The following is a 23,076-nucleotide window of genomic DNA, read 5'->3' as shown; positions in this document are numbered from 1 at the left end:
AGAGCTGTCCAAACCAAAAACCTCTTGCACTGACATATCTTAAAATCCATCAGTGCCCTTTGTTTTGCTTTAAAATGCACACAAGTAATGTTTTTAGTAAGTCATGTTGGTTAAAACTAGTTATATTTTTACTAATTAAACTAAGGTCTAGTCCTGGCTTAAGATAATCCCTGTCCGGAAAACAACCCCTATATGAGTAATCAGTTTTTGTAGTGATTATTATTTTTATTTTATTTTTTTGACGGACTAACTGTATTATAAAGTTGCTTTTTATAAGTACTTATAATACAATACAATAAAAGACCTTTTATTTATTTGACAAATGAAACACAAAGTATCAATGAAGATCATTTAATGAGGATGAGTTTATATTGCAATTCCTCAACAATCAGTTTCTGTATTAGACTGTCATCTAGTGGACATTTATATTTTCTCATTACACCTGTTCCCACACTTGCACGTCACCCTCTCTGGGACATTAGAATGTTAAAAAGAACCTCAGATCATATCTGTATTCACTGCAGAAATAAAAGCAATATGTTAAGCACTTTTTTTTGTTGATAGAATTAAAACCAACAAGTGCAGTGATTTGTACAGATTCTCTATAATCTCCAAATAGCTTGGAAAGTGGAACATCATCAGCAAGGCAAGACAAATTGACATTGAAGTGGCATTAAGTAAAACAGAAATTAAAGTGATAATAGCGAAACAAATTGAAAATTTGTCAGAAGGAATGGAATGAAGGTAGACATTTTTACTGCATTCAAAAAAAAGTTGGTTCAGAGAGAAGAAGATTCGGAAACAAGAAAGAAGACGTTAGTCACAAGAATGCGTATTGGACATTGTTTATTAAATCAATGCTTACAAAGAATTGGTAAACATGGGAATGGAAAGTGTGATAAATAAAGTGTGAAAGTGTGGGTTAGCTGAAACTGTAGAACATGTGCTTATAGAATGCAAAGCTTATGAAAGAGAGCGATCCCAACTAAGACAATCTTTAAGAAAAATGAGCTGACACTTTCGGCTCTCCTGAAGAAGGTACCAAACAATCAAGAATTTATCATGAGTTATTTATATTTTTAAAGGAAACAAGGAAACAACAACTCCCTTCTGTGTAAACTTTTTATATATTAATAATTATTATTATTATTTTTGAAAGAGTTGATCTAGTTTAAACTTCCTTTCCAACATGCGCTTCACACTCCTTTTCAGTAGGTGGCGGGAAAGCACATTTTAAGTTGGTTTGCCAACCGCCAATAAATCATAGAAGAAGGACGTACAAATATGTAAAAAAAAATGTTTTTGTTAATACAATAATACTGCATGGATTACTATTTTATATTTAATTCGCTTTGGCTGCCTAATAACAGTAATGTTGTGGTTTTAAGCCTGTATGTCTCCAGGCGTTTATTATTGCTTTCCTTGCGTTTGGGCTCACCGCCTTATCGCTAGATGGCGATGGTGACGTCTTAACAGCGATTAATTTTTTTTTTACAGCAATGAATTATTGTAAAGAAGTTGACTAACCCAAGAAACGCCCACCACTTTTATTTTCTGAAAGCTTTCCGACGGTTAATTAACATTACCTACACACATTATTGCGTGATGATAGTAAAGCAAAATCAGCGAATTAATGTTAAGAAATAGGTTTCAGGCTGTGACGACGTATTTTGTTGTGGGCGTAACGCATAGTATTGGGCGTGCCTTGTAGTCCTACAGGACGGATGTGGCTAGAAGGGATACAGCCTCGGCCAAAATCTCGTGAAATCTCGTCAAATGAGCGCTGTATCTTTTCCAAAACCTAACCCCAAACTCAACATCTCGCGAGAGAGTGGGCCGTAGCTGTATCACCTCTAGCCAGAACCCTACAGGACGCAGACGGATACACTTGGCCAGACTAGGAAACTGATGATTTGAGGGAAAACGAAACTTAGTTGTTGGTTTGTTTCATGTGTCTCTTTGTCTTTGTGTATATGCAGTAAAATGGCAGAAGCCAGTATTTTATGGGCTCGGGATCAGTTCAGCTGTTCAATCTGTTTGGATCTACTAAAGGATCCAGTGACTGTACCATGTGGACATAGTTACTGTATGAGCTGTATAACAGATTACTGGGATCAGGATGAGGATGACGATGATGATGAGGATGAGGGAGTCTACAGCTGCCCTCAGTGCAGACGGACATTCACACCAAGACCTGTTTTAGGTAAAAATGTGGTGTTTGCTGAAATGATAGAGAAACTGATTAAACTTCAGACTCCTCACCCCGCTCCATGTTATGCTGGTCCTGGAGATGTGGAGTGTGACATTTGTAATACTGAAAGAAAACACAAAGCTGTGAAGTCATGTCTGGAGTGCCTTGAATCTTACTGTCAATCTCACTTTGAACGCCATGAAGAATTTCGCTCAGGTAAACGACACAAAGTGACTGAAGCCACTGGAAGTTTGCAGGAGATGATCTGTCCTCAGCATCATAAGCTTCTGGAGATTTTCTGTCGTACTGACAAGCAGTGTATTTGTATGATGTGTACAGTGTATGAACATAAAGATCATGATACTGTATCAGCTGAAGCAAGAAGGAAAGAGATAGAGGTATTTGAATTGATTTCTGATATCCAGGGTGGGCAGTTATTGAGGGTAATTCATCAATTGTAACTTTATGGGGCAGTTTTCCAGACAGGGTTTAGATTAGTCCAGGACTATGCCTTAGTTATATTAGGATTTTTTTTTTTTTTTACAAACAAACCTTACACAAAACAATACTGGTGTGCATTTATAGAGAAACAATGGCACTGATATATGTTAAGATACCTCAGTGCAAGGTGTTTTTAAATGAAGGCAGCTCAAACATTAATTTTGGTCTTGGACTAGGATGAACCCTGTTTGGGAAACCACCCCTATATATAAAATTAACTTTTCCATTAAGACAATCACAGTATTTGCGGTAAATGTATAATGTGACCCTATCTGAGAAATCCATAATCTAATGAGATAAAGAGCATCAACATCAAAATTTCACATTTATTTAAATCTTTGACATGATCTTACTCAGAGAATGTTTTTTTTAACATTATGTAGGATGATTATATGTAGAACAAAGTCACTGAGGTTTCCCAGGCAGGGTCACATATGTAATTTATGTAAAATTCTTACATTTATTCCAGTTGAATAATGGCATACCGTAGGCCAGTGGTTCTCAAACTGGGGTCCGGGGCCGCGAGATGGTGCCAGGGGGGCCCCAATTTTATGACATTTTATAAGTAAGGGATAATGTAGAGGCAGCCGGTCGTTATCGGGAAATAAGCCCCGACAGTGTGATCAGGACCCCGACGCGAAGGGGATTTAAAACATGCAAGTAGCACCGGCTATGCGTTATTATTTTGGAGCGGTTATTATTTGAAAAGAACGAACCTGCAAATGTCTCAACTGACCTGTCAGAATCAAGCATTCCAGAGAGCCGTGTAATAAAATAAATTAATTTATCATGAATTCTGTGTGATCAAACCTAAAAAAATAAGGCTACTAACCAACAACACTACTTTGTATAACTTAATATGTTTTGTTTAATTAAAATGTTAAATTTTAGCACAGTCTTTTGTCATAAAAGAAGGAATGCACCGTACACAATGGGGGCCACATGTGGAAAAAGTTTGAGAACCACTGCCGTAGGCTATTGCTAACAAAATGTTGACAAAATCTGAGTTTCTGACTAAACTGCATAGAACATGGCATTTTCTGTTGCTTTATCTAGACTGTTCAAATGTTGGCACTCATTGCTGCAAGTTTGACAGCTACGTCTTATGCTGCGTTCACACTAAACGCAAATAGAGTGTCTGGCGCGAATGATTCCAATGTCAATGTGAAGAAGGCATTTAGCGTGGCGCTGTAGATGCAAATTCGCATCATTCACGCGTCTAGTTTGCGCGAATGACGAAAATCACGTCTGATGCCCGATTTGAAATTTGGCATCAATTCGCACTTCGTAAACCAATCAGAAGCCTGCTTGCTGCTGTGGCTGCAGGCTCGCCCCGGAGTCACTCATTCAACATGGAGGAACGACTGCTATTGTCAGTGAGCAGTCACCCAGTGAGCAGTTAGAGATAGGAAATGATGAAACTTGCCAAACTGGGAACGCCTCCAGAGGTCAACATCGATCAACATCAGCCATCTTGCAAACAGGAAACCCGCCTAGCACTTGCCTCTCCCACAAGAAGCGGATTTCATCTCGGACGCGCATCAATTTAGCTTTAAACGCTTGCTTTTTATGCACGTCTATTTCGCTCTAGACCCGCAAATGCATTCAAAATGTTCAAGCAGCAAACTAGACGCGAATTTGATCTTTTATTCGCATTTGGTGTGAATTTTTTCTCATTTCAGACACCATTTTACTTGGATATATCTCACGACAGGGATAAAAAGACAATCGCTACTTCCGTTTATGTCGACTTTAAACTCAATAGCTGAATAGCTAGTTTAATCTTGCGGAAAACGTATAACAAATACACCATGTTACACTACACAATGAACCTGTGGCATTGCATTTGCACAAAGTTTACGGAGAACTCTGTCAAGCCTTGTTTTTACCCATGCAAGTCCAACCTGATTTCATGGGAGTTTGTGCATATTTCATGAGCAGGCTCATTCTTATGAATTTGTACAAAGTGAATCGTACAAAAACTTGTGATTATAAAAAAAACATGAATCATACCCCACCCCTAAACCCAACATCACAGGGGCGAAAGATGTACGAAGTTGGTCGTACGAATTGCAATGCTATTGTGCTGACTGTGTGCCATGCCCCCACCCCCCCGCAAACTTACCACTCAGAAACGTCCATTAACAAGCCACAAACCTTCTATGTAGATATCAGAAAAAAAGGTAAAATATTATTTTAATGCATTTTTTGGCAGCTATGATAAAATGCAGTGCTGTCGGTTAGTAACCTTATTTTTCTGAGGTTTAACTTAGGGATGGGCAATATAAACGATATGCAATATAAACGATAGAAAATTGGCATACGATAGAGATTTTAAATCTATTGCACTATCGCGATAATGCGTGTTGATGACACAATCTACCCGCGAACTTTAGAGCCACGAGCTGCAGCCGAATAAACATGGATGAAAGCGTCAGCGAAACAGAGGAACTCGTGAAAAAGACCGATGCAACATCTATTTTTTGGATTTAAGCCATAAGTTACATAAGTTAACTGCTGCTCCACGCGCGAAATTGGCATTATGGTCTAGTAATTGTGAAAAATGCAGTATATATATGCATTATAGTCCCCACAAGCATTTAAAGTGTTTAGTGTTATAAAAATAATTAACTGTGTTTTTTAGCAGATAGATCTTGTCAGCTTTATCATTTTAAAAGTAGATCACCACACAAAAAAGTCTGGACACACCTGCTGTAGAGTGTGTCAGGCAAAAGTTCCAGCTAAGAGAGGTAACAAGACTAATCTGGCCATAACGGTTTACTTTTACTTACTTTTTTAGCAGTTTGGCTTTTGTAAGGGTCTATATAACCTGTTCTGAAACGAGTCTATTGAAATTATTATATCGCAATACATATCGCTATCGCAAGAGGCTGCAATGTATAACGCAATATGGATTTTAGGCCATATCGCCCATCCCTAGTTTAACTACACAGAGTTAATGTATTTTATATCATAAAACTGGGGCCCCCTTGGCACCAAGCATTAATGTAATTTGATTGACAAAAACCATGCTGTTTTTTGTGCCATGCGAGTCCTAGTTACGAAAACTCCATAAAACAACTAGCCTTGTTTTCCACTATAGATTTATCTGAATGTTATTTTTTCTTACGTCTTTCTTTGTTCTACAGAAAAACTTGATGAAGACGCAGAAAAAACTCAAGCAGAGCATCGAGCAGAAGCAGAAAGATCTTCAGGAAGTAAAAGAGGCTGTGAGGTCTTATAAGGTGAGTTTTGAGAAGATCAGGACTCTGCTTTAGTGCTGAAGAACTGTCAGTACCGCTTACTGTGGCCAATAAGATATGATTGTGATGTTTGTCCTAACAGCGCTCTGCACAGACAGCGGTGGAGGACTGTGAGATCATGTTTACTGAGCTGATCTCATCCATTGAGAAAAGTCGCTCTGAGGTGACACAGCTGATCAGAGATCAGGAAAAGACTTCAGTGATTCCAGCGGAGGAACGACTGGAGCGACTGAAGCAGGATATTGATGATCTGAGGAGGAGAGATGCCGAGCTGGAGCAACTTTCGCACACACATGATCACATCAATTTCCTCAAGGTAAAGCACTGTTAAAAACAGGGGTTTTAATAGATACACTGTCAGACAAATGGGCCCTGTCACTGGTATGGTACCCTTATGAAAAGTTTGCACCTAAAGAGTTTATATTGGTACCAAAGAGTGCATTTTAGTACCTCAAAGGTGCATGTTGGCACTACATACTTTATCTATACCTACATGCCTAAAAATGCTGAATCAAAGAAAATGAGAGCAGCACACATAAACAGGTTGATCATGAATGTTGTTTCCCTATTTCTGTAGGTTTTCCAAGCTCTCTCTGCACCACCTGAATCTACAGTCAGCTTTACTGTCAGTCCTGTCTGCTCTTTTAATGACATTATTAAATCTGTCTCTAAGCTGAAAGAGAGACTGGAGACTATTTGCAACCAGGAGGTTGAAAGGATTTCTGCTAGAGGCAGAGACGCTTACAATTCACATCACAGTCTGCTCACAGACTCGCGCATAGCAACACATGCTAGAGGTAATGATTATTTACTGCTCTCAGTCACTAATAATTTAATATCCCTTGCACAAAATTAACCACTTTACAAAAAAACATGGTTACTTTAGTAAAACTATGGTTATCAAAAACTTTTACCACAAAGGGATTATGTGCTATGGTCCTGTCAGCCCTTTCTTGTGACAGAGCGTGATGTCTGGATCTTACTTATGAAAATGAACCATGTTTTTTAATTGTAAATCTACTAAACATGTTTTTTTGGTGTATTGATAACGTACTTAGCAATTCTTTCACACCATCACCCCATTTAAATATTTTCCTGTATTTCTCCCGTATTTTTAGTCTTAAGTTTTTTTAGATGTTTGCTACATTCACCTCCAGTAGGGTGACCATACATGCCATTCTTCCCAAACGCGTCCTGGCCAGGATTTCGGGTGCATCTTCCGGAAGTCATATTTGTTGACCGCATACGTTATAGAGGATTATTATTATTATTACAGAAAAGCAACTGTTACATTTTAAGGTAAGAATGAAACTAAGATTGTATGTTTTATGTTTTTAAATGAATGGCGTATGCGGTCAACAAATACGACTTCCGGAAGACGCACCGAAATCCTGGCCAGGACGCGTCCGGGAAGAATGGCAAGTATGGTCACTCTACCTCCAGTAAATCAGGCGGCAGTATATTTGTAACATATCACTCAATCGACACCCGCCAATGTAACAAGAAGAAAAGCTTCTCACACATTTGGATGTACAGGCAGATGCGTGTGGCGTGTATTTTTTTATAACTTTGCATGTAGGGAAACTTTGTTGTTTGTGGTTTACTGCTTAACAAGTGTCTGCGACCTATGTGTATATACACTGCAAAAATGACTTGTATGCCAATGGGGTATGAAAATTTGACATTATTTTTTCTTTAATTGCAGTGAGGAAAATAATTATTTGAACACTCTGCTATTTTGCAAGTTCTCCCACTTAGAAATCACGGAGGGGTCTGAAATTGTCATTGTAGGTGCATGTCCACTGTGAGAGACATAATCTAAAAAAAATCCAGAAATCACAATGTATGATTTTTTAACTATTTATTTGTATGATACCGCTGCAATTAATTATTTGAACACCTGCCTATCAGCTACAATTCTGACCCCAAAAGACCTGTTAGTCTGCCTTTAAAATGTCCACCTCCACTCCATTTGTTATCCTAAATTAGATGCACCTGTTTGAGGTTATTAGCTGCATAAAGACACCTGTCCACCCCATACACTCAGTAAGAATCCAACTACATGGCCAAGACCAAAGAGCTGTCCAAAGACACTAGAGACAAAATTGTACACCTCCACAAGGCTGGAAAGGGCTACGAGGAAATTGCCAAGCAGCTTGGTGAAAAAAGGTCCACTGTTGAAGCAATCATTAGAAAATGGAAGAAGCTAAACATGACTGTCAATCTCCCTCGGACTGGGGCTCCATTCAAGATCTCACCTCGTGGGGTCTCAAAGATCCTAAGAAAGATGAGAAATCAGCCCAGAACTACATGGGAGGAGCTGGTCAATGACCTGAAAAGAGCTGGGAACACCGTTTCCAAGGTTACTGTTGATAATACACTAAGACGTCATGGTTTGAAATCATGCATGGGACTGAAGGTTCCCCTGCTTAAACAGCACATGTCCAGGACCGTCTTAAGTTTGCCAATGACCATTTCGATGATCCAGAGGAGTCATGGAAGAAAGCCACGTGGTCAGATGAGACCAAAATATAACTTTTTGGTCATAATTCCACTAAACGTGTTTGGAGGAAGAAGAATGATGAGTACCATCCCAAGAACACCATCCCTACTGTGAAGGATGTGGGTGGTAGCATCATGCTTTGGGGGTGTTTTTCTGCACATATGGGACAGGGCAACTGCAGTATATTAAGTAGAGGATGACCGGGGCCATGTATTGTGAGATTTTGGGGAACAACCTCCTTCCCTCAGTTAGAGCATTGAAGATGGGTCGAGGCTGGGTCTTCCAACATGACTATGACCTGAAGCACACAGCCATGATAACCAAGGAGTGGCTCTGTAAGAAGTTTATCAAGGTTCTGGCGTGGCCTAGCCAGTCTCCAAACCTAAACCCAATAGAGAATCTTTGGAGGGAGAATCTTTGGACTGATCTAGAAAAGATCTGTGTGGAGGAGTGGACCAAAATCCCTCCTGCAGTCTGTGCAAACCTGGTGTAAAACTACAGGAAACATTTGACCTCTGTAATTGCAAACAAAGGCTACTGTACCAAATATTAACATTGACTTTCTAATGTGCTCAAATACTTATTTGCAGCTGTATCATACAAATAAATAGACAACAATGCTAAGTAAGAAGAAAGACATTTTTTGCAGTGTACCCATCCATTCCCTTGCGTAGTAATGAAAAGGGGTGGTTGGGGTTGTTAGGGTTCAGGATATTTCCCTTATTTTCAAATCCCAGTGTTGATAGGTACAGTATGGCAAGTTATTTAATTATACATCAGTATTGCTAGGTCGTTTACTGTGGTAAACGTTATGGATTACATTTTAAGATAAACTGATAAATATTTGAAGATAGATTGACTGAAGACAATAAATGTTTCAGTTGCTTAGGTTTTAGACATTGCATTAGCAGAGTGAAAGGTTTGTGTTCGATCCCATATAAAATGTATCAGTAAATGCTAAATGCACTGTAAGTTGTTTTGGATAAAAGCGTTTGACAAAGGCAAAAATGTAATAAATTATATTTGTTGTTTTTAATTATGATTTAGTTATTTTCATTTATATTTAAACATTTTATCCTAAGCATTTAAGAAACTAAATGAAGATTTCAATTAATCTGCTATTGTGTTGTTTGCACTCTTTATTAAAGTTTTTCTTTTTATTCTTAGAGACTGAAGAGGTCATTCCAGTCTTGGAGACTGAAGAGGTTGTTCCAGTTTTTGAAACTGAGGAGGTCACTCAAGCCTGCGAGAATCAAGAGGTTGTTTCATTCTGGGAGACTGAGGAGGTCATTCAAGCCTGGGAGACTCAGGAGGTTGATCCAGGCTTGGAGACTGAGGAGGTCCTTCAAGCCTGGGAGACTGAGGAGACGATTCAAGTCTTGGAGACTGAGGAGTTTGTTTCATTCTGGGAGACTGAGGAGGGCATTCAAGCCTGGGAGACTGAGGAGGCTGTTCCAGTCTTGGCGAGTGAGGAGGTCATTCAAGCCTGGGAGACTGAGGAGGCCGTTCCAGGCTTGGAGACTGAGGAGGTCATTCAAGCCTGGGAGTCTGAGGAGGCCGTTCCATTCTTGGAGACTGAGGGAATTGTTTCATTTTGGGAGACTGAGGAGGCTGTTCCAGTTTTGGAAACCGAGGAGGTCATTCAAGCCTGGGAGACTGAGGAGGTTGTTTCATTCTGGGAGACTGAGGAGGCTGTTCCAGTTTTGGAAACTGAGGAGGTCATTCAAGCCTGGGAGACTGAGGAGGCTGTTCCAGACTTTGAGACTGAGGAGGTTGTTTCATTTTGGGGGACTGAGGAGGTTGTTTCATTCTGGGAGACTGAGGAGGCTGATCCAGTCTTGGAGACTGAAGATGTTATTCAAGCCTGTGAGACTGAGGAGGCCAATGCAATCTTGGAGACTGAGGAGGAATGTTTATTCTGGGAGATTGAGGATGAAGAAGTTGGTTCATTCTGGGAGAATGAGGATGAAGAGGTTGGTTCATTCTGGTAGACTAAGGATAAAGAGGTTGATTCATTCTGGGTGACTAAGGAGGTGGTTCCCCCTGCCTGGTTTCGTTACCCTGTTTAGTTCCACTTCTGTTTAATGCCCTTGTGTTTGTTATCTTGTGTTGGTTCATTGTTGCTGTCTGACGCTGTCTTGTGTTTTCCCTGCCCAGTTGAGTCTAGTTTTTCTTGTTTTTTCTGCTTTGTTTCTAAATAAAAAACACAACAATCCTCAATACAATAATTGCATTCAATACATTAATAATACATAATTCTTCATTCCAATAAAAAAAATTCTTAACCCCCTGTGTATGACTCATTTGTTCTAGAATAAGAGTGTATGTGATTCTAGTGCAGGAACTCCTTAGCAACTCTGAAGCATTGACTCTCATCCACAAGGTCCAAGCCACATTTATATCCAGCCTCTTTGTGGAAGGTTTGAAACTCTTCCTGCCATTTGCTTGAGCAGAAGTGTTAAAGAGCACCTAATTTATTGCTAAAAACAACGTCATTTTGTGTATTTGGTATAATAGTGTGTTCGAGTGGTTTATGGTTAAAAAAACACATTATTTTTGTAACCCTAACTCTAAAACGCACAGATTTTGTACAAAACACATTGATGTGAAAAGCTGTGTTCCTGATTGGCCAGCTAATCTGTATGTTGTGATTAGTCTGAATACCTCTGATGGCAGCCGGAAATGTGACGCTCCTTACCATGTTTAAAAGATTCACGCACAATACAATGCTAACAGGAGTTAACTTACAGGCTGTGAGTCTGAAGCGGGAGGAATTATGATAACGTCGATCTTGTCTACATTACCAATCCCAGGAAGTAAACTGTTGCTTACAATCCGTGTGTTTGTTGTAGTCCAAAAAAGATATTAACGTTGGAGAACATAACTTGCTTCATTGTTTATTTTGGGGTTTGTACCTTTTGCATATCGTTAACATGTACTAATACACACCAAAGGAAATATAAAATCGTGAATCGGACCATAGGTGCTCTTTAACTCACACCACAATTGACTGTCTTTGAGTTTTGGACAGGCAGGGGCGTCGGACTGGGGGTAAAACCAGTACTGATTACCAGGGCCCCAAAGGAAGAGAGGGCCCTTGAAAAGTCTAAAATATATTATGGGGTGGGAAATGGGGGCCCATCAGGACTGCCTATGCATAGGGCCCGAGATCTTGTGCAACGCCTCTGTGGACAGGGTTACTTTTAGGGTGGCCGTTCGTGCCGGTTCCGCCGGACGCGTCCCGGGCATGTTTTCGGGTTCGTTCTCCGGAAGTCGCGCGCATATGTCATTGAGGTTTTTACATTTCAGTTAAAATACATTAGAAAATTAAGATTTATTTCTTTTAAGACATAGAATCATTGTAGTTTCATTCTTACCTTGAAATGTAACGGTTGCTTTTCTGAAATCAAACCTGAAATATTAAACCTTGATGACGTATGCGGTCGACCAACGCGACTTCCGGAGAACGAACCCGAAAACATGTTCGGGACGTGTCCGGCGGAACTGGCACGAATGGCCACCCTAGTTACTTTGCTAAAGAAGAGAGATCGAGTGAACTGAATCTAAACCTTGGAGGATCCAACATTATTGGCATGGTCATAGTTGGATCAATAAATTGAACATTCTGAACATCAAACCTTGTTTGTGCATGTAGCATCATCTGAGATTTTATCAAAAATGAAACCTGCCAGATTAGGAGTCTAAAGGCAGGTGTGTGTTACATATATTTTAAATTAATTGCCATTTGTCATGATAATTAGTTAAATGTAAAGAATTTAATATTTAAATGTGTTACGGCCAACAATGACAAAGGCATTTTTTAATTATGAAACTTTGAAATGATCATTTATGGAATCATAACACACATTAAATGCACTGCATTTTCAAGATTAAATAGTTAAACGTATAAAAGATAAATAATGTTTAACATAAAAACATGAACAACTTTTCATCTTATTACAAAAACTTATTACAACAGTAAAACAGTTTGACCCTTTGGAGAGATATTAAGATACCCTCCTGTTCTGTCACTATTGGGTCTTCACTGTGTTTGAAATAAATGTTTCCATAGCTGTATAAAGGGGTTCTTATTTATAGTGGATTATCATTTAGATTAACTGAATCTGACCAATAAGAGACAAGAAAAGAGCTGCTTAGCCCCGCCCTTTGTAAATTGTGTCGTGATCCTCTAGATGGCACTACTGCGTCTTTTCAGATGTTAACCTGTATGACAATTTCATGAGCAGTGCAAGTATAAAAAGTCTTTCAATATACAATCTTCCCTCCTTTATCGTATTAATGCGGTATTTTAAACTTAATTACACGAGTACATACTGTTTTATATATATATATATATATATATATATATATATATATATATATATATATATATATATATATATATATATATATATATATATATATATATATATATATATATATATATATATATATATATATATATGTATGATTGCTTATTGCCATACCAGGTATCACCATACCAGTTGATTTGATTTGCTGCATATAATGTCAAATTTTTTTAATAAATAGTAAAAAAACCAGTCAAACAATGTTAGTCTAGAGCAGTGGTTCCCAAATTTTCAGCCTGTGGTCCCCCTTGTGTACGGTGCATTACTTTGCGGCCCCTCAAAGAAAATTTGTGACAAAAAAACTGTTCTAAAACTCAACATTTTAATAAAAAAACTTAAATTATACAAAAAAGTAGTGCTTTTGGTTAGTTGCCTTATTTTTTTTAGGTTTAATTACACAGAATTCATGATAAATTAATGTATTTCATAAAATGTCATAAAACTGGGGCCCCCCTGGCACCATCTCACGCCCCCTGGGGCCCCCAGTTTGAAAACCACTGGTCTAGAGTCTTTTCAGGAAAACGTGTAACACATTATTAACTTTAATGACACAAACAGACATTATTTAGACATAAGGCTTGACAGGTCTTTCAAATAGAAGGACATATATTATATATAAGAGTACTTTTATTCTGTAACTCTGTATATTAAATTAAACTTTTTGGGGCAGCTGTATACTCTAATGTTAAGTTCGGCATCATATGATGTGTGTTATTTAATCACTTTTTATTAAAAGTTCATATGCTGTTATTGCTGTGGAACAGAAGTTAAAAGTGGGCGTTGGCTGGGCGGCACTGGGATGTAACGCTCCGCTCTGATTCGTTGTCTGGGCCATTGGGCGGTGCTTGGAAGCGCTCCTCCGCTCTGATTGGCTAGCGGTGGCGCTCCGCGACTCGGCGGAGCTCCTGCGTGTCGTCTGTGAAGTGCAGCAGCAGGAGCGTCTCAGCTCTGCGTCACGACACAAACAGAGTCCCGAAATAACTTTACCTGCGTGACTTTTCATCCCTAATCGGGCGTGAGTTGCGTTTTATTAAGGCACCAGTGCTAAATGGCGAGTCCAGGTTCGGATGCAGGACGGCATCTTGCACTGCAGCCTCATCCTCATCATCTCACCGAACCGGCGCCCGAACCTGCTGTCCGCGAGGCGCAGAGATGGATAGAGGTGAGTGACGTCACGGCACTGCGTTATTTGACACATATGTTTCAGTCAGATTTACGCGCACGCATAATACATGCAATGTTTGCTTTGAGTTTGAGAATAAGAAATGCGCAGGTATTTCCAGTATGTGTCTACGAGGTAGACTGACGTGTTGTCAAAATTGCATGCGAAATATTTGAGTGCATAGTATGGCTGGCTACTTGTGGTCACCTGTTGAAATAAATCAGGACTTTCAAGTGTCTCTGTAACAAATCCTAAAGATGTAAATCATGTCATAATTTGGAGCCAATCCTAATGAGATCAAACTGGAATCCAGTATGAATTAAGCATTCTGCTTTAGGTTTAACAGTAAATATGCAGGTATCTCAGGGGTCTGTAATGCATGTTAGGGGTCTTCAATTGTTTTACACCAAGGACCCCTTGGTGGAAATAGAAGGAGCGAGGGATGCCTCTTCACATATTTGAGTATTAATTGAGAATTTTACAGTAACATATGCATTTACCGTGTTACGATGTTTACATACAAATATATTGAAACATTATTGTTACATTATTGGTGTTTTCTTTTAATTTATTACGATACATTTCCATTTTATGTAATACATTTTATTGTGTCTCCTTATTATTAAGCCTTTTTAACTTATTGTTGCAGTTTCTATGCCTACACTCTATAATGCTAGGTTGTTTATTCTAAACCCACGTTTGGGTCAAAAGGTGACAAACACAACCCGTTGAGTACATTTTTTTTGTTATTTCAACCCATTGTTGGTTTTAAGAAATTTGATGGGTTTGTCCATTTTGACCCAACGCTGGGTTGAAAATAACGCAGTCTGTTTTTAGAGGTGAAATTTTGATGTCAAACAATAATTGGGGCACCAAATTGCATGAACGTTGCTTTTTGATTTTTTAACGATTTAAAAACCCTAATCCTAACCCTTATCTATTATGGGATGGAATGCATATTACAGTATATCAATGGCATTTATGTGCTGTCAGTCTGCGCATTTTCTGTATTTAATCAAATGCATATGCAATGTTCCTATAACTTATGCCTGGGTGATTTTATCATACAAACATTACAATATTTTAGATGCTTGGCAATTTAAACTTGTATTATGTTTGTATTGTCTTATATTTATTGTATTATATACTGTAGATTATTACATTAATAGACAGAATTACCATTTATGGACCAACTGTAAGTATTTGAAAGTACTTTCCCATCTCCTATATAAAGTATTTAAATTAAGTGACAGCACATAAAATATCACAATTCTGCATACAAACCTGCCTTCTTTTTTGCATTTACTGTATATATTAGCAATGAGGAACATACACATGCTGAGGAATTTTTAATGCAGTGCGACCTCTTGTTTGTGCCATACTGTGAACATCAACAATGGCGACTACATTTTTGTGTACTTGCAGTGACCATACTGGTGCCGGATGCCCCAAATAACTGTTTATTGAAAAGCACACACCTCAGCTAGAGGCTTTTAAAATAGAGCTCAGTGTAACAAAGCTCACAGCTTTTGTGTCCATTGTGTGTGAATACTATGATCTTTGTATAAAAGTGGGAGCGTTTTCACAGCGCTGGGATAAGGTGTGTCTCTCCAAAGTTTCATTTATTTTTCATCTTGCACCTATGTCAACGTAGCAAATGTAAACATGATCTTAGTTTATAATGGCAAAAAATATAATGGTAAAGGATATAAGGAATAACCCTGCAAGCGACTACTATAGGCTGTTCTGGTTGGTTGCTTCCCTAATAGCTCATTTTATCATTTACCATGGTGAAAAGTTCAGTCTTTTTCAAAACAAGTTTTACATAAGGTATCATTCATGTCTGTAAACTGTGTTAACTGCTAACAATATTCCTTTTGGGTTTGCCCAAATGTGGCTGTGTGAAAATACATCTGGCCAACTAAAACACAGTTAATTTCTTATAAATGATGCATAGAGAAGCTCAAGGCAGTCAAGTTCAACTAATGGCCCATGTTATGATTGTAGGAAACAAATTATGTTATAACAGCTATATTTAACACGTTGAAACAGTTAGGTTTCCAGAAAAGTTTATTGATCGAGACCTACAGTACAGTAGTCTTAATAAAGTCGTAAAGTCTGTTGACAGATGACCAACCATCTATCATAAAAAGATTGTGTTTCACTATCAAAACAATAAAAGGCATTCATGCCATATTATACATCACATATTGGACGAGAATCCTCGTTTATGTTAAATATTTTTAAGATAAGATTAAACTAGATTCATATGGCATACATGCGTTGATAAGTCTGGGATTAGTGTTTGGTAGATCAAACTCGGTGCTAGGACATGTTTGTTTTTTCACCGGCATTATGGCACAACTCACTACATAGTGCCTAGGGAGTTATCGCTTAGTTGTTCAAACTGGCCTGAAGGGTTAGTTAAATGCATTCTCATCTGTTTGCTTACACACTTGTGTATAATAACATTGTTTCATCTTGCAGCTGCACAATAATTGAATTGCATATGGAGGAAGATATAAAACATAAATGGACTGGGGGAAAATTGCATATCCGGATCCAGTGTTGTTTATGAATGAGAAAATATGATTAGAAGAAAACAAATTTACTCTATAAACACAGATTTGCTTGTATGTGCATGAAGTGCATGAATTCATTTCCGAAAGGCCTTTTGAGTGTATTACATATTGTGATGATGTGTGCCTTTATTGACTAGTTTGATGTCACTCAGAAGGGGCGTGACTTTGCTTGATTGATGGAGACATTCCCTGGAGCTGTTTTGGAAAATTAAGGACGTTTGTACTGTATTTATGACATTGCCTATTATGACCCTCTCTCATTTCCCGAGCAGGTCTGTGTCTGTGCATGTATGTACAGGAAAGTTTTATGTATCTATTTGCTTTGCAAACCTGATTTGAGTAACGCTCTATTCGTTTTTTCTTGACGTTTGTAAGTCGCTTTGGATAAAAGCACCTGCTAAGTGCCTACATGTAAATGTATCATAGCTGTGTATCATAAGTGTGAAGGTAATGCCAAACAGAATTACATAAGATACGCTTATTTGCAAACACGCTTCCCAAACACTTCCCCCATGTGTTTTTCATTGGTGATTCAAATTGATGGTCCCTTACTGAACTGATGCCATTGGTCTAGTCCATAAACCAAAAAAATAGAGTAATGTTTGGTATTGCCACAGGGCCACAATGATCTACTGAAAAACGTACTATTTAGATAACCTATAGTTGTCTCTGCATATTAGGTTAGGATCGAAGTTTTTTTCAAGCCTCCCCCCAACCTAGAAAATGCACTTTTAAATGTGCTTCTAGCAGAAAATTAGTCAGCAGTGTGTGTGTGCGCAGAAACATCCTGTTATACAAATCCATCTATTCTTCTTTGTGTAATCTTCTTTAAACAGCAACAGACTGTTGGGGATCCCCTATCAATGTGATGTCACATTGATGATGCCCCAACCATAACAGCTCACAGATTCCACGTTATGAGCAGCACGTAATTAAACTTGAGAGCTTAAATTGATCAAGCTATTTGATAATAGTACATACAATAATGCATACAATAATTGCACTGCATGTTGGTCTGCATGTAAATATAAAACTTTCCACATAAAACAAAATTAAATTTCCCTTATCGAACATAAACTGACTTTGTGACACGCACATTTCCTAATTCAAACAACTCCTGACCTACATTTTATTTAGTTGAAAAACCTGTTTCACCATGAATTATGTCACATTACTGTAGGAAAATGAGTTGCAAAATGAGTTTCATGTTCAGTAAAGACTAAAAGAAGTCAAGCTTAGCACATAAAGAGTCTCCTAAGTAGGATAAGAAGACTTAAACAGAAGATTAGAGGTTTGACAGACACAAAGAATCAGGCACGTTTCTATCTTTACTTTTAAATCCTGAAGTGCTGTAATATTCAATGTCAATACATTAGTTGGTAATACCCGTTTTATGTTATTACCAACTAATGTTAGAAACTTCTTTTGTTGCCTGGGAGGTTCCCCAAGGTCACATTTGGTACCTAAACATAATTCAATGTTGTATCTTTTTTGGCTGACAGTGTAAACAGCGCTTATGGTTTTCCAAAATGAACATTCAATGTCCCATCTATACATTACAGTAGCAGAATCAGAATAAAAAATAGTCATTGTAAACTTACTTGCGTCTTAAAGGTAGGGTAACAGATTTGATCCTGAAACATTTTTAGTTATGCTGGTTAAAAGTCTCTTTACATCCTGATAGCAATCACTGTGTTAAGTTGTTTACATGTATTTGTAGAAATGTATGTCATCTGTGAACCTGAGGACCAAAAAATGTTCAACCAATCATAGATTTCGGTCCGAACAGACGGTTCCTTCTTTGTCCCTCATACGTAAGCATAATTTGAATGCCCACCGCGCAGCGAGTCCACGCAGACACCATACGTCATCGGCGCGTTCACGTGCGCTCACCTCCTGCCTGTAAACAGTGAGAACAGCAAACTTTTCTGCTGAATTGACAACCTGTACAGGAGTCACAAAACTAAAGGCATCTTTTATAACAACAACAGCAAAAACTGCCTGGATCAGCAAAGAGCTAAAACTCAATTGAAGATCGGTTAATTTTCTGCTTTACCACGAGATGCAAACAGCTACAGGAGGCAAAGAGTCTGTAAGGGTCGTTGCACTGTTTATTTTGGTAAGGTAGGTATGCGATATGTTTGTATTGACTATTGAGATGGATTCAGATATTCTACTTTGATGAAACATTGTGTTGCAACTTGCTTATGAAATTTGTGTTCGTTTGCGGATTAGCATAACAATATAGTTACCACGTCTACACACCGAAAGTGTGCTTTAACTAATTCTGATGTAAAGCAGTTGTTTATGTTGGTTTTTTGGAAGTGTTATTCACTTTGTACTGCAAAGTTTTCTCACTGCTGAATGAGACATGAGATGTGATCGTCTGATATGTGCGTGTTCATGTGTTTTGAAAGAGGCGTGACTTTGGATGGGGATTTGACTTGAGGGTGGGATCGTGATTTCATTGCTAGGCGGCTACCGTTAGCATTTTTCAAAATGTGTTACCCTACCTTTAATAAAGTACGTGCTGGAAACATGTCAGTGAATTTGTATGGTGAAACCCCTTTCACACAGCCCATTGATCCAAGCAAATTCCCATAAAATTGCTCGCATGCCTTCAGCATGAAGGCAGACGTGTTCCGTAATCAATTCTTGGATCGCTCCCATAAAGTGGACCTAGTAACATTGCCGTAACATTTCCGAAACGTGTCCTGTGTAAAGAAAATACAGGAACAGTGCCGTAAGGGGCGTGCCATACGACGCGAGTATCATCGCTACAACATAAAGTTCAGGGAGCTCCTCACTATCTGCGCTAAAACTGAGATTGATATTAAAGGTGCAATGTGTAATTTTTAGAAGGCCCTCTTGACATAAATGCTAAATATTATACAAAACTATATTATCAGGGGTGTATAAAGACCTTTCATAATGCACCGTTATGTTTTTATTACCTAAGAATGAGATGTTTTTATCTACATACACCGAGGGTCCTCTTACAAGGAAGTCGCCATTTTGTGCCATTCATGTTTCTACGGAAGCCCTTAACGGACAAAGTGTTTTACGAAGTTGTCTCCGACAATAACATGTTTGTCCGGTGGCGGCTAACGTAGCTCCTCTATGTGTTTCAAAAGTGAGGGGTGAGCAGTGGACTGAGCCGTTGGTTGCAATTTACAACCTCACCACTAGATGTCGCTAAAATTTACACACTGCACCTTTAATGGAACAGCACGTCATGCGCTAGTTTATGATTGAATTTTAAAAAATTTTGGATAATAGTGCATGACTACAAATACAATACACTGTGTTTGAAAATGGCTTTAAAAGGCTAAACGTCTACCAACTTTGTTTGTTTGTAATGTAGTTTAGTTTGAAGTTGCAGGTTTTTTCTGCAGTATGTGTTCATGAGGTAATTGTTTGGCTAGTGTCAGTAGATGTAATCTGAGGGGGATCTTTACATGGGCAGGCAGTCCGTAAACATGAAATACACTTGAAAGACATCACTTTCATACTTCAGTATAGGTGGTAAGTGGGACACAGCCAGAGATCCAAGAGATGTGTGCATGTGCTGGGGGTTGTTTTAAGGTTTAAATTGGGACAGGAGTAAGTGACTCTTGGGAGCTGAGCTCTTTTTGCTTATCAGTGGAAACTACTGTCTACACATGCACACACATCATTCAATATATCTCTGTATAATCACACAGGGGAGAGTGTTAATGCATTGTTTGCTGTTTTTAATAAAGCTATTTTTTATTTAATTTGATTGATCTGACTGTAGTGGGAAAACAAATATGTTAGTCATCATTTACTCAATTTCTGTTCTTACAAACATGTATACATTTCTTTGTTCTGATGAACACGAAAGAAGATATTTTGAGGAATGTTTGTAACCAAACCGATCAGAGGCCCCACTGGCTTCCATAGTAGGAAATAATAATACCATTGAAGTCAATGGGGCCTCTGATCATTTTGGTTACAGACATTTCTCAAAATATCTTCCTTTGAGTTAGTGATGACAGAATTATCATTTTTTGGTGAACTATCCCTTTAAGTGCAAGTTTTGAAACACTACTAAGACGTAAGAGTACTACAGTCGTAAGAGGATAAGTTGGAGACTTCTGATCTCATTTCTGTCTTGGAGAAAATCCTTCTAGCAAACCAGTTTTAAAGTGGTCTATAATGCAGTTGTTCATACCGTACTTATCGGGTAATTACAGTGAATGATTGCCCTGAAGCAGATCTACAGGTATAGACCTAAATATCACAGACATTTAGGCAAGTAAGCAACTCTCAGAACTTCTTAAAAAAAAAGTTGCATCATGTTGTTGGGTTTTGCACAGGCAGACCTCCCTCATATTTTACACAAATGTAGTTTTAATTTTACTTTGACGTTTGAACACACCGTCGTGCTCTCACTTGACCTTCCTGCTTGTACTGTCGGTTTGTTGTGAATTTGACTGTTAAATGAGCTGAACACACTCATCACTTCTGCTCTATTCATTCTCTTTTAAAGCTCTGTCACACTAAAATATGCTTCATACATTGCCATACCTGCTTTATTCTGTGCATAAAACCTATTAAATACTTTCTTAAATTAATCCTCAATATTAAAAATGTTTAGTAAGTGGAATTTATTTATAAAATTCAGTGTAAATGCGTACACTTTGAGTCAGGAATGTATTAGTATTTAGCTGTCATTTAGCATTTTAATGGATGTGAGAAGTCAGCGTATTTGGCAGATTAATTAAATTGTATAGGCTTATATAATAATAGTTCAGTAAAACATCAGATTTTTCCAAACCTTAGAAGCAATGAATGTAATCTTGCATATGTAGATTTGGTGTCCTGCTTGTCTTCACATTTTTATGAGTTACACTGTTTTTCTCGGGAGTGATATTTCACTTGATGAGATTTAAAGGTGCAGTGTGTAAATTTTAGCGACACCTAGTGGTGAGGTTGTGAATCGCAACCAACGGCTCAGTCCACTGCTCACCTGTCGCTTTTGAAACACATAGAGAAGCTACTGTAGCCACCACCGGGCAAACATGTTATTATCGGAGACAACTAAGTAAAAAAAGTTTGTCCGTTAAGGGCTTCTGTAGAAAAATTGCGACATCCATGTAAGGGGACCCTCTGTGTATGTAGATAAAAACATCTCATTCTAAGGTAATAAAAACATAACAGTTTATTATGAAAGGTCTTTATACACCCCTGATCATATAGTTTTGTATATTATTTTGCATTTCTGTCAAAAGATCCTTCTAAAAATTACACACTGCACCTTTAATTATGACAATAAATTCAGTGAAGACAATGAATTTAAATGACTTCATGTTTGTAAAAAGACAATCGAGTTTAATCTGTGTTTATGTAAGAGAGGGTGAGTTCATTTCAGTTGAATAAGTTTAGTCTTTTAGGAATTACACAGAATAGAAAAGTTATCATCACAGACCTCACAAGAATAGGAATTATGTTCTCATGGTATTGGGTTCAGCTATGACCGTCTGGGGTGTCATCAGATTACTGATGCTGACTTCTCAATCACAGAGCTTTCCACATATACACACACACACACACACACACACACACACACACACACACGCACACACACACGGTTTTCACATTCAATGCTGCACTATGGTGAGCCCTTATGTGGAACAATGGTGACCACTCATATGAATGGGGTCTTTCAGAGAGTACCACACACACACACACACACACACACACACACACACACACACACACACACATGCACGTGCACACAAAAAACACAAAAAAACTTCTTATCATACAGATGTGTTTTGTCCAGACACTTAGTACTGTCAGCATGCACGTAGCATCACACTTCTACACCTATTATAAATATATATTTTAAAGAGGCCTCTTGTCCCTTTACACCCAGTTGCTGTTGCATTCCAAAGATTTTTAATTGGGTTTACCACTTGTCCATCTCATAAAGCACACACAGACACAAAGGGCCCACTCTGTCTGACAATGCAGTTTGTTATTGACTCTGGAAAATGACACAATCAAACTCAGCTGACCAGCATCTGTCTGGTCATCCTTTATAAAGCCTCCAGCACAGCAAAATACTGAATAGCAACCTGTTACTGCAACCTGTGAGCTGATAGTCGATGTTGTTATTGTGTACCAATAGGTTCGTGCAATTATTGGTTGAGTCTACCATTTTTTCCATTTATATTTCAAAGCTTTATTGTTCGTAGTGTTTATGTACAACAGTACAGTTTATGTCTTTGTTTTCTACATTGTGGTGCCCCACCTGCAGCACATCTGTCATTGATACAATATTGCACATATTATAATTAATGATTAATTATGAATTAATTCTGAATTATGTAATGTTGCGTGCAAGACGAACAGGTTGGTTGCTTGGAAAAAAGTTCTTACTGTAGCTTAACTGTTAAAGTTTTTGGGGTCTGATAACTGGAAGGTTAAAGGTGCAGTGTGTAATTTTTAGAAGGATCTCTTGACACAAATGCAATA

General features: G+C 38.2%; 3 protein-coding genes across 18 annotated transcripts in view; 2 read left to right on the top strand and 1 right to left on the bottom strand.

Moving 5' to 3' along the window:
• The window catches only part of LOC129422488 (transmembrane O-methyltransferase homolog), a 104,852-nt gene that overhangs the window by 2,338 nt on the left and 79,438 nt on the right, over window positions 1-23,076 (bottom strand). The gene's annotated exons all lie outside the window — the stretch shown is intronic.
• Window positions 1,555-10,776, top strand: LOC129422569 (E3 ubiquitin/ISG15 ligase TRIM25). 4 transcript variants are annotated; one of them, XM_055178576.2, is made up of 6 exons: window positions 1,555-2,589; window positions 5,842-5,937; window positions 6,038-6,271; window positions 6,533-6,752; window positions 9,626-10,398; window positions 10,432-10,776. In XM_055178576.2, the coding sequence occupies exons 1-6, from the start codon at window positions 1,984-1,986 to the stop codon at window positions 10,447-10,449; spliced, it is 1,947 nt and encodes a 648-aa protein (XP_055034551.2). In that variant the 5' UTR covers window positions 1,555-1,983; the 3' UTR covers window positions 10,450-10,776. The 4 variants fall into 4 exon arrangements, with proteins under 4 accessions (XP_055034551.2, XP_073710126.1, XP_055034550.2 ...); XM_073854025.1 differs by having other exon boundaries at window positions 1,556-2,589; window positions 9,626-10,122; window positions 10,204-10,775; XM_055178575.2 differs by having other exon boundaries at window positions 1,561-2,589; window positions 9,626-10,775.
• The window catches only part of limch1b (LIM and calponin homology domains 1b), a 131,502-nt gene continuing 122,151 nt past the window's right edge, over window positions 13,726-23,076 (top strand). For 5 of the 13 annotated variants that reach the window (XM_073854026.1, XM_055178568.2, XM_055178567.2 and 2 more), the window contains exon 1: window positions 13,727-13,990. In XM_073854026.1, the coding sequence (XP_073710127.1) occupies window positions 13,877-13,990 (114 nt within the window). In that variant the 5' untranslated portion in view covers window positions 13,727-13,876. Of the gene's footprint in view, window positions 13,991-23,076 lie in introns of all 13 variants that reach the window. The other 8 variants (XM_055178570.2, XM_055178569.2, XM_073854028.1 and 5 more) reach the window with 3 other exon arrangements.

This window comes from Misgurnus anguillicaudatus, chromosome 16 (genome assembly GCF_027580225.2).
Source record: "Misgurnus anguillicaudatus chromosome 16, ASM2758022v2, whole genome shotgun sequence".
Taxonomy (NCBI): domain Eukaryota; kingdom Metazoa; phylum Chordata; class Actinopteri; order Cypriniformes; family Cobitidae; genus Misgurnus; species Misgurnus anguillicaudatus.
The sequence above is the reverse complement of the archived record's forward strand: the minus strand, read 5'-3'. Positions and strand labels throughout refer to the sequence as shown.

What these genes read in the sequence shown, in the direction of transcription:
- LOC129422569 (XM_055178575.2), top strand. Translation starts at nt 1,984, where the DNA reads ATGGCAGAAGCCAGTATTTTATGGGCTCGGGATCAGTTCAGCTGTTCA. An exon ending in CAAGAAGGAAAGAGATAGAG is followed by an intron (nt 2,590 to 5,841) that starts GTATTTGAATTG and finishes TTTGTTCTACAG; the next exon opens with AAAAACTTGATGAAGACGCA. An exon ending in AGGCTGTGAGGTCTTATAAG is followed by an intron (nt 5,938 to 6,037) that starts GTGAGTTTTGAG and finishes TTGTCCTAACAG; the next exon opens with CGCTCTGCACAGACAGCGGT.